The sequence below is a fragment of the Salvelinus fontinalis genome, chromosome 5 (assembly GCF_029448725.1).
Source record: "Salvelinus fontinalis isolate EN_2023a chromosome 5, ASM2944872v1, whole genome shotgun sequence".
In the NCBI taxonomy this organism is placed as follows: domain Eukaryota; kingdom Metazoa; phylum Chordata; class Actinopteri; order Salmoniformes; family Salmonidae; genus Salvelinus; species Salvelinus fontinalis.
The window spans coordinates 9712756-9724222 of record NC_074669.1 but is presented as its reverse complement, the minus strand read 5'-3'; the positions used below and the strand labels follow the sequence as shown (position 1 = coordinate 9724222).

Genomic DNA, 11467 nt, shown 5'->3' with positions numbered 1-11467 from the left:
TGACCAGTCATGTCTCTTCAACATATTGACCAGTCATGTCTCTTCAACATATTGACCAGTCATGTCTCTTCAACATATTGACCAGTCATGTCTCTTCAACATATTGACCAGTCATGTCTCTTCAACATGTTGACCAGTCATGTCTCTTCAACATATTGACCAGTCATGTCTCTTCAACATATTGACCAGTCATGTCTCTTCAACATGTTGACCAGTCATGTCTCTTCAACATATTGACCAGTCATGTCTCTTCAACATATTGACCAGTCATGTCTCTTCAACATGTTAACCAGTCATGTCTCTTCAACATATTGACCAGTCATGTCTCTTCAACATATTGACCAGTCATGTCCCTTCAGCATGTTAACCAGTCATGTCTCTTCAACATATTGACCAGTCATGTCTCTTCAACATGTTAACCAGTCATGTCTCTTCAACATATTGACCAGTCATGTCTCTTCAACATATTGACCAGTCATGTCCCTTCAGCATGTTAACCAGTCATGTCTCTTCAACATATTAACCAGTCATGTCTCTTCAGCATGATAACCATTCATGTCCCTTCAACATATTGACCAGTCATGTCTCTTCAGCATGTTAACCAGTCATGTCTCTTCAACTTATTGACCAGTCATGTCCCTTCAGCATGTTAACCAGTCATGTCCCTTCAACATATTAACCAGTCATGTCTCTTCAACATATTGACCAGTCATGTCCCTGCAGCATGTTAACCAGGCATGTCTCTTCAGCATGTTAACCAGTCATGTCTCTTCAACATATTGACCAGTCATGTCCCTTCAGCATGTTAACCAGTCATGTCCCTTCAGCATATTGAACATGAACATGGTGGAAACATGAACATGAACATGGTGGAAACATGAACATGAACATGGTGGAAACATGAACATGAACATGGTGGAAACATGAACATGAACATGGTGGAAACATGAACATGGTGGAAACATGCACATGGTGGAAACATGAACATGAACATGGTGGAAACATGAACATGAACATGAACATGGTGGAAACATGAACATGAACATGGTGGAAACATGAACATGGTGGAAACAGGAACATGAACATGGTGGAAACATGAACATGGTGGAAACATTAACATGAACATGGTGGAAACATGAACATGAACATGGTGGAAACATGAACATGAACATGAACATGGTGGAAACATGAACATGAACATCGTGGAAACAGGAACATGAACATGGTGGAAACATGAACATGGTGGAAACATGAACATGAACATGGTGGAAACATGAAACATGGAAAAGGTATCAATTTTGTGATTCTGTGTTGTGTTAAATTATTTTACTCCTTTCAGATTTGGTCCCTCCATGCTTTTGGATGTAAGGTATTCTGGAGTATGGTTGGAAAAAAGTTGACTTTCTGAAAAATCATCTTATTTGCTTCTGATTCTGGGAATCTTCCAACCCGGATTTCTGGAAAACCTGGTAATTTTGGGAAAGTTACTGGAATTTTGCAACCCTAATTCTGGAGACACCTAGAACATCTGGGGTGGAGGTTATCTATTAAACACATCTGAGTTATTAACCACAAGATGTCAGTATAGTAGAGTACTTTTTATTTCTGCTGACCCTTCCGCTCTCTCTCATTCACTCTACCCCACTCTCTCAATTCAATACAATACCCTTTCTGACCCAGATTCCTCTTTGACCAACAAACAGGCATGCCCCCCCCCCAATTTTTTTTTGAAGGTATAGCAATGGATAAAGGGGGGAAGTTGGTGAGTTTTGAACAAACAATTGCAATTGCACTGTTCACCAAATGTAGCCAAGCAGAATCATGAGTAGAGTAGTATTTCACTTACTAAGTTTTATTTACTAGTTTGTTTAACTCCATTTGTCATGTGTATTGGCCTGAATAAGCACTCAACGTATTATCAATATGGCCTAACATATAATTCACAGTTTCTGTGCTTTTAGGTTTGAAGGAAACATGATGGAATTGAGGTTTATTGTGTTTTGTCTTTAAGACAATAAATCCATTTCTGATTTCAATACAATTTAAATTTCTGAGTGCTTTACTGATTCGATAAAATAACCACTTTTAAAACTGTATTAGGATTTTCAAGTACTTGTTTTTCTAGAATTGATAATATGATTCACTTGTTGAATTATATTACTATGATTCACTTGTTGAAGTAGACTCCCACTTCAATTCATTTAGATTTTAGAAATACAGTATCATATTTTTTATATTCACTCTTATCTATAAATACTTTCCCTATCCCTCCCATACTGAACTGTAATTCTATACTTACTGCTCAGAGCAACATATGTCTTGAAAGACATCTTGAAGGAAAGAACATTTATGAGGTGAACAGGGCTGGGCATAGTGTATTTCAGGAGCTCGATGTTCCATTGGTCTGACATGGAAACTACTTCCATAAAGAGGACCCAGCGTTTCTGCTGATGCATCATCCGACACCATATATACCGTTTTCACGTTTCACCGCATGTCGCTTGCCAGGGTGCTAGTCTTCCATTCTTCCTCCTGGTGTGTTCTGCCCTCCTCCTCTTCCTCTCATAGGTGAGAATCTCTCTTTTCCTGTCTCTCTATCAAACTCTTAAAAGCACAAGGAATATAAATAGACTAAAGGGCCTCCCAACCGATGGCAATCTTAACAATCCAACACACTCACTGCACATTGGTGTATTTCTGTTCACCACTTAATGGATCATTACCAAATGGAACATATGGAACAGATATATTCACCTGGAAAAACAGGTGAAAACGTTGAGGTAAATAAGTCAGACTTTCTTTCTTTTTGTAAAACTTTGACTACGGTTCTGGTTAGGGGCTATACTCTAGCAGTCAAAGCTGGTAAAGACACAACATAAATACAGACCTCTGAGTTATTGAGTTTCAGATAAAGATCTCAGGCACAGAATGTTCTATGTGAGATTCAGTGATTATATTTGGATTATTGTTAATTCAATATAAAATGGCAAGTTCATAGTGTTATACATTGTGATGGAGAATATGATAGCAGGGAAAGTTTTTTCGTTTTCCATTCAAGAAATGTGGTACATGTTTATTTGAGGTGGTGGATGGAGTAACAGCTTTGCAGTACTGTGTAATAGACAGCATGCTAAATGCCATGTTAATTGATATGTACAGGTCAACAAAAATAAAAAGTGGAGTTTTGCGATAGATCTTAGCTTGCTAAATTGTGTGGTTGACATGATGATTTGAAATTAAATAATTAATTAGATTAGATTATGAATTAATGGGACAGTAACGCTTTTTTTATGTTTTCAATTATCAATAACTTTTAACTGAGACTTACAGTAAATTTTGGGGAAGAAAATAGCAAACCATTATATCCATTGATGAGTGTGAGTACCTTGATTCAACACGATGACATCTGTCTACAGAATGAAGAAGATGCTGTTGATTTATGTATTTAGGAAGGATTTTCTGATATACAGCACCGCGGCAGGTTAATAACTCAATAAATTGCGTCTCTGAAGGCAGCAGCAGTTAAAGTTGATTAGGGTTTCACATTCTAACAACCATAAAACAAGTCAGACGACTCTAGCAGTCCAGATATAGCTTTCTCGGAATTGCTTCAGACTCTAGCTCTGAAAATGTATCATATTTCCCCTAAGAACCTAGTTTGGCCAAGTGTTCCCCAATCTTCAGCTCAATATCACAGTATGATCTTTAGACCAGACATGTCTCCTTCGCTTTTGCACCTATTGCACCCTACTGATATTACAAATGTTTCTTTTTTAATCATAAGTATCAAAGCAAGTTTTCTCTGTTGTGCAGGGTGTGAAACACAACAACAGCCAAGATGTCAGAGTAAGTCTTGAAATTTGTCTAACATTCACTAAAAGTGTAATTCCAGACTTTCAGCCTGACACAAAACATGTCCAATCCACCCTTATGTTCTCTCAACAATGCACATACCTGTTATATCCCTAACAACATGTCAAATCCATGTTTTTTCACAGTAAAAAGATGACATCGAGCCGCAGGCATCATCTGAAGGTGAACCAAGTCAATGAATTGTGGTGCATTGGATGAAACAAGTATTACACACCAATGTCCAATAGTTGACTGAATTAGTTTGGGCATAAATTAGACTGGTTTTATAACTTTTCAACCTCTTTAATCCTTTTGGTAATCTTTTGTGGACCAATACTACATAGTAGACTGTGTTTGTCTTTACTATGTTTCTTTGTCCTACAGAGCTTGGTGCTCCAGATTGCGTTTGAGCTGATTGAAGTGGAGAAAAAGGAAGCTGTGCAGGAGAAAGCCAGTTTCATGGCTGAGCTCCCCGCCCTGGATTTGTCTGGAGATCAAGCGGCGCTGGTGGTACGATACAATGCTAATAATTCATTCATTTACACAACCTTCACACATCTGGAGACTTACATTTCCCTCACTAACTTTAAACATCAGCTATCTGAGCAGCTAACCGATCGCTGCAGCTGAACATAGTCCATCTGTAAATAGCCCACCCAATCTACCTACCTCATCCCCATATTGTTTTTATTTACTTTGCTGCTCTTTTGCACACCAGTATCACTACTTACACACCATCATCTGATCATCATCATCTGCTCATCTATCACTCCAGTGTTAATCTGCTAAATTGTAATGACTTTGCTACTATGGCCTATTTATTGCCTTACCTCCTCATGCCATTTGCGCACACTGTATATAAACTTTCTTTTTTTTCTATTGTGTTATTGACTGTACGCTTGTTTATTCCATGTGTAACTCTGTGTTGTTGTTTCTGTCGCACTGCTTTGATTTATTTTGGCCAGGTCGCAGTTGTAAATTAGAACTTGTTCTCAACTAGCCTACCTGGTTAAATAAAGGTCAAAAAAATAATAATTAATAAATAAAACGTCTACTCCAACGTATTTAGGCCTCACAATTGGTGGTTCTTGTAATAAGCAATGTGGATTTGCCTACAAAGTACACAGACTCTAAATAACTGTTGCCTGAAGAGACTGATTCCTTCAGGAGAGAAGAGATTCTCGTACAAATTACCTGACTGATTTGATGTGTATGTGTACCAACAGGAAATGCTCAAAAAGTTAGCCCATACCATCGACAAGGTTGATGAGGACAGATATGACGCAGAGTCCAAGGTGACGAAGGCAGACAAGGAGGTAGATTCTATTTCATCTTGTCCTCATCATGAAACAAACATATACCTACATGTACATATTACCTAAATTTCCTCGACTAACCGGTGCCCCCACACACTGACTCTGTACCGGTACCCCTTGTATATAGCCTCACTACTGTTCTTTTATTGTTACTCTTTAATTATTATTATTATTATAAAAAATATATATATTTCCGTTTATCTGAGTAAATACTTTCTTAACACAATTTTTCTTAAAACTGCATTGTTGATTAAGGGCTTGTAAGTAAGCATTCACTTTAAGGTCTACACCTGTTGTATTTGGCGCATGTGACAAGTAAAATGTGATTTTTGACACAACAAATCTTATCTTCCTCCTGACTTGCTCATGTCACAGATTGAGGACTTGAGAATGAAAGTGGTTGAGATCCAGGGCATAAAGAAGCCAGCTCTGAAGAAAGTGCGTATGTCTGCTGATGCTATGCTTCAGGCTCTGCTGGGCACCAAGCACAAGGCTTCCATGGATTTCAGAGCCAACCTGAAAGAAGTGAAGAAGGAAGTCAAAGAGGAGGTGGGTATTTGTGTGGAAACCTACAAAGCAGAGAATCACAGTACCCGAGTATTGTGTCCCAAATGTGTTCTGAGCTTTGGGGAAATGATCAGTTATTTCATATTTATCCTCTATTTGTGACATCACAAACTTTCTGTAATGCAGGCAGTGGATGCAGTTGGTGACTGGCGCAAGAACGTTGATGAACAGGCTGGCATGGACGGCAGGAAGAAGAAGTTTCAGGGTTAAACACATAAATTTTTCAGTCATGTGTTTTGTCGTATTGTGGTACAGAGACGGATTTCTATGACCTTGTTGTTAGGCATCCCTGCAGGAAGAGGATCTTTGATTTTAAAATGCTGTTATTTTTTGATACTGTAGGTTCAAATATGTATTCGACACTATGGTTTTGGATATTTCTCTCCCCCACTCTCTCTCTCTTTTTTCTCTCGCTGTCTCTCTTTCTTTCTTTTTAACTTTTCAGTGCAATTTGCAAATGTTTTTGGCTATTGTATAGTGAGGTGGAAAGGGTAAATATTTGTAGCTTTACCCACTCTTAACATCACACAGCTTTCCATCTGCATCTGTAACATTCACTAAAAGGAGTAATAAATCTGCATCTGTAACATTCACTAACGAAAAAATAAAAATAAAAACAATTAAAAAAGCTTGTGAATGTTTTTGTAGTGTTTTCCTACAAGATCATTGCCTGTTAGGCCCAAATTGTCCCTGGGCGTGCTTCTGCCAGCGAAAACATTACACTCAAAGAGTGCGTGCATATTTGCCCAGATGAGCCCTTAGATCACAATATCTTTGAGATTCTGTAATTGATCCAGCAGCCTTGCTGTAGGATGTTAATTTGTGTTATGCCAAGCTTGCATTTAGATCTTGTCACGTTCCTGACCTGTTTTCTCTTGTTTTGTATGTGTTTATTGGTCAGGGCGTGAGCTGGGTGGGCATTTCTATGTGTTGTGTTTCTATGTTGGGTTAAAGGGTTAATTGACCTTGTATGGCTCTCAATCAGAGACAGGTGTTTTCGTTTTCCTCTGATTGAGAGACATACATAGGGAGGTTGTTTCTCACTGTTTGTTTGTGGGTGATTGTCGCTGTGTCTATGTCGATGTTCTATGTTGCATGTATGCACTAGTTCATTCTTAGCTTCACGTTTGTTAAAGTGTTTCGGTTCATGTTCATCTTCGTAGAGAAATAAAAGAAGATGGCTTATTTTCCACATGCTGCGCCTTGGTCCTCACTCTCTACCTTTGACGTTCGTGACAGAATCACCCACCAAACTAGGATCAAGCAGCAGGGAAAAAGGCAGCGACAGCAGTGGGAGAAAACCCAAGACTCCTGGACTTGGGAGGAGATCCTGGACGGTAAAGGACCCTGGGTTCAGCCAGAGGAATATCGCCGTCCCAAGGCGGAGTTGGAAGCAGCGAAGGCAGAGAGGCGCTGGTATGAGGAGGCAGCGCGGCAACACGGTTGGGAGCCCGAGAGTCAGACCCAAAAATTTCTTGGGTGGGGGCACACGAGGAGTGTGGCAAAGCCGGGTAGGATACCTGAGCCAACTCCCCGTGCTTACCGTGGAGTGAGAGGGCGTTGTACTGGTCAGACACCGTGTTATGCGGTAAAGCGCACGGTGTCCCCAGTACGCGTGCTTAGCCCAGTGCGGGCTATTCCACCTCGCCGCACTGGTAGGGCTAAGTTGGGCATCGAGCCGGATGTCATGAAGCCGGCCCAACGCATCTGGCCACCAGTGCGTCTCCTCGGGCCGGCATACATGGCACCAGCCTTACGAATGGTGTCCCCGGTTCGCCAGCATAGCCCAGTGCGGGCTATTCCACCTCGCCGCACTGGCAGGGCTACGGGCACCATTCAACCTGGTAAGGTTGGGCAGGCTCGGTGCTCAAGAGCACGTGTCCTCCTTCACGGTCCGGTATACCCGGTGCCACCTCCATGTACCAGTCCTCCGGTGGCAGCCCCCCGTACCAGGCTGTCTCTCCGGGTTCTCTCTCCAGCTGCTCCCACCTGTCCAGCGCTGTCAGAGCTTTCCTCCTCTCCAGCGCAGCCAGTGCCTATACCACGCACCAGGCTGTCTCTCCGTCTCCTCCCTACAGAGCTGCCCGTCTGAGTCCCCCAGCCAGGACCAGCCAGAGTCCCCCATCCAGGACCAGCCAGAGTCCCCCAGCCAGGACCAGCCAGAGTCCCCCAGCCAGGACCAGCCAGAGTCCCCCAGCCAGGACCAGCCAGAGTCCCCCAGCCAGGACCAGCCAGAGTCCCCCAGCCAGGACCAGCCAGAGTCCCCCAGCCAGGACCAGCCAGAGTCCCCCAGCCAGGACCAGCCAGAGTCCCCCAGCCAGGACCAGCCAGAGTCCCCCAGCCAGGACCAGCCAGAGTCCCCCAGCCAGGACCAGCCAGAGTCCCCCAGCCAGGACCAGCCAGAGTCCCCCAGCCAGGACCAGCCAGAGTCCCCCTTATCCCAGTGCTGGCCCTTATCCCAGTGCTGGCCCTTATCCCAGTGCTGGCCCTTATCCCAGTGCTGGCCCTTATCCCAGTGCTGGCCCTTATCCCAGTGCTGGCCCTTATCCCAGTGCTGGCCCTTATCCCAGTGCTGGCCCTTATCCCAGTGCTGGCCCTTATCCCAGTGCTGGCCCTTATCCCAGTGCTGGCCCTTCATTTAGGTGGGTTTAGTTGGAGGGTGGTCATTGGGAGGGGGATACAGAAGCGGGGAGTGACTATGGTGGTGTGGGGACAGCGTCCGGAGCCTGAGCCACCACCGTGGTCAGATGCCCACCCAGACCCTCCCCTAGACTTTGTGCTGGTGCGCCCGGCGTTCGCACCTTAAGGGGGGGGGGGGTTATGTCACGTTCCTGACCTGTTTTCTCTTGTTTTGTATGTGTTTATTGGTCAGGGCGTGAGCTGGGTGGGCATTTCTATGTGTTGTGTTTCTATGTTGGGTTAAAGGGTTAATTGACCTTGTATGGCTCTCAATCAGAGACAGGTGTTTTCGTTTTCCTCTGATTGAGAGACATACATAGGGAGGTTGTTTCTCACTGTTTGTTTGTGGGTGATTGTCACTGTGTCTAGGTCGATGTTCTATGTTGCATGTATGCACTAGTTCATTCTTAGCTTCACGTTCGTCAATTTTGTTATTTTGTTAGTTTGTTAAAGTGTTTCGGTTCATGTTCATCTTCGTAGAGAAATAAAAGAAGATGGCTTATTTTCCACATGCTGCGCCTTGGTCCTCACTCTCTACCTTTGACGTTCGTGACAGATCTGGAAATTGGACCTGTGCAATGAATAGATCCAACCCAATAAATATAACTAACATTTACAGGATTCCATGGATCTAGATAAGGGGAAAATACTTAATATTTCTATTTTTGTTATTTATATTTAAAATTGAAAATTGAAAAACAACAACAAACACACAACCCTGGATTGAACAACCAATTATGATTTGCTAAGTCATCAACCTCCTATTTAATCCAGATTAACAAATTGTTATCAGATGTATACCGTAGTTTGTAAAAAAATAAAATAAAAAAATGGAAAGGCATTGGGAAATGGTCATGTGATATTAGTGTACCATATTTGTTAACACATGAATGCCCTTTAATAATATTGATGATAATGATAACTGATTTCATATATATATAGTAATTTTCCACATGCTCCACCAGAGGAAGCCTCCATATGTTGAAATATTAGGATGTTTGGGCTGCCATTTTTTTTTTACCTTTATTTTAGCAGGGAGTCTTATTGAGACCGAGGTTTATTTTGACAAGACCAGCAGCAATTCCACATTCAAAGTTAGAGATGCAAAAAAATATGAAAATACAATTATAGAAAAACAATCCTCTGTGAAGAGGTCCTATACCAACAATCTGAACTGCCGAAAGGCACCAACGTGTCCAACTGAATGGTTGAAGGGTATTCTGAAGATTGTTCCATATGTGAGGTACGATTAAAACTAAAAGATGCTTTATGTAACGGCTGTCGTCCTCTTCTTCCTCTGAAGAGGTGTAGCAAGGATCGCACCAATACGCAGCGTGGTAGGTGTCCATGTTTTAATAGGGAAAACTGAACATGAACACAAATACAAAAACAATAAACGTGAACAAACCGAAACAGTCCCGTGTGGCACAAACACTGACACAGGAAACAACCACCCACAAACCCCAACACAAAACAAGCTACCTAAATATGGTTCCCAATCAGAGACAATGACTAACACCTGCCTCTGATTGAGAACCATATCAGGCCATACATAGAAATGGACAAACTAGACACACAACATAGAATGCCCACCCAGCTCACGTCCTGACCAACACTAAAACAAAGAAAACACAAAAGAACTATGGTCAGAACGTGACACTTTAACTACATCTGTATTGACGGAAGGATTTCAAGAGTTAGCTATCCAAGTATGGGTTCTCGTAAATATGACCGGAGTATGTCAAAATAGATAGATACAATATTATTATTAAGAAGACATTAGCGGATAAACATATGCAGTAAGCTATTTACCCACAAACATTATCAGTTAATGAAAACAGATATACTCAGATGTGCCCATCCTAGAACCAAACCAACCATTCACGCTCAATATCTGAACTGTGGAGGTATGTTAAATGCTTAGCCTTAGACTGTGAGTATTGATATCAATTTTCCAGGCAGCAAGCTCCTCCCACTGGCATAGTGATACCATAGCATTCTGTCTATGGTCATGAAGGCAAGTCAGACCCGGGCTGAGCATCTTAGGTTACCTCCAAGGAGCTCAAATGAGCAGGGCTGAGACTGGAGGACTGGCTAAGTATATCCCTGACCCTGCTTCCGAATGCAAAGAGATGCCACAGTGCTATATTTGGATCATCTGACTTCACCAACTTTAATATTAGGAGAGCCGACAGCATCATAATGAGTCAAAACAAATGTTATTTTTTAAACACTTTGCCATTTTCAAAGTGACTTTTCTTAAATTAGTCTATATAACACACGGTTGTTGTTAGAATCTTAATATCAGACACGATATTCAGAAGCAAAGGTGTAAAGTAAGTAAGTAAAAATACTTGAAAGTATTACTTAAGTAAATGTTTTGGGTATCTGTACTTTTCTTTACTATTTATATTTTTGACAACTTTTACTTCACTACATTCCTAAAGAAAATGATGCACTTTTTACTCCATACATTTTCCCCGACATCCAAAACTACTTGTTACATTTTGAATGCTTAGCAGGACAGGAAAATGGTACAATTCACACACTTATCAAGATAACATCCCTGGTCATCCATACTGCCTCTGATCTGACGGACTCACTGAACACATGCTTTGTTTGTAAATGACAGTGTTGGATCGTGCCCCTGTGTTATGGCTCTCGTTTGTCGAAAGAAGAGTGGACCAAAGCGCAGCGTGGAAAGCGTTCATGATTCCTTTATTTCAAAAACAAAAACTCAAACAAAATAACAAACGTGAAAACGAAAGCGCACAGTTCTGTCAGGCAGAAAACACGAAACAGAAAACAGAAAACAACACCCCACAAAACCCAAAAGGAAAATGACAACTTATGTATGATCCCCAATCAGAGACAACGATAGACAGCTGCCTCTGATTGGGAAACACACACGGCCAAAAACAAAGAAATAGAAAACATAGACTTTCCCACCCGAGTCCCACCCTGACCTAACTAAACATAGAAATAATAAGGAACTCTAAGGTCAGGGCGTGACACCCTGGCTATCTGTAAATTTAAAAAACAAGAAAATGGTG

General features: G+C 41.7%; 1 protein-coding gene across 2 annotated transcripts; it reads left to right on the top strand.

Annotated features, from left to right (window-relative positions):
* The first annotated feature begins 2269 nt into the window (after positions 1 to 2269).
* LOC129855061 (troponin I, fast skeletal muscle-like) lies at positions 2270 to 6364 on the top strand. 2 transcript variants are annotated; one of them, XM_055922345.1, is made up of 7 exons: positions 2270 to 2568; positions 3814 to 3846; positions 3999 to 4035; positions 4237 to 4362; positions 5079 to 5168; positions 5544 to 5717; positions 5862 to 6364. In XM_055922345.1, the coding sequence occupies exons 2-7, from the start codon at positions 3839 to 3841 to the stop codon at positions 5943 to 5945; spliced, it is 519 nt and encodes a 172-aa protein (XP_055778320.1). In that variant the 5' UTR covers positions 2270 to 2568; positions 3814 to 3838; the 3' UTR covers positions 5946 to 6364. The 2 variants fall into 2 exon arrangements, with proteins under 2 accessions (XP_055778320.1, XP_055778319.1); XM_055922344.1 differs by lacking the exons at positions 2270 to 2568; positions 3814 to 3846 and having other exon boundaries at positions 3970 to 4035.
* The last annotated feature ends 5103 nt before the right edge of the window (positions 6365 to 11467 follow it).

Coding starts and splice junctions, on each gene's coding strand:
- LOC129855061 (XM_055922344.1), top strand. CDS start 3,985: ATGTTTTTTCACAGTAAAAAGATGACATCGAGCCGCAGGCATCATCTG. Junction 4,363..5,078: donor GAGATCAAGCGGCGCTGGTG/GTACGATACAAT, acceptor GTGTACCAACAG/GAAATGCTCAAAAAGTTAGC. Junction 5,718..5,861: donor AGAAGGAAGTCAAAGAGGAG/GTGGGTATTTGT, acceptor TCTGTAATGCAG/GCAGTGGATGCAGTTGGTGA.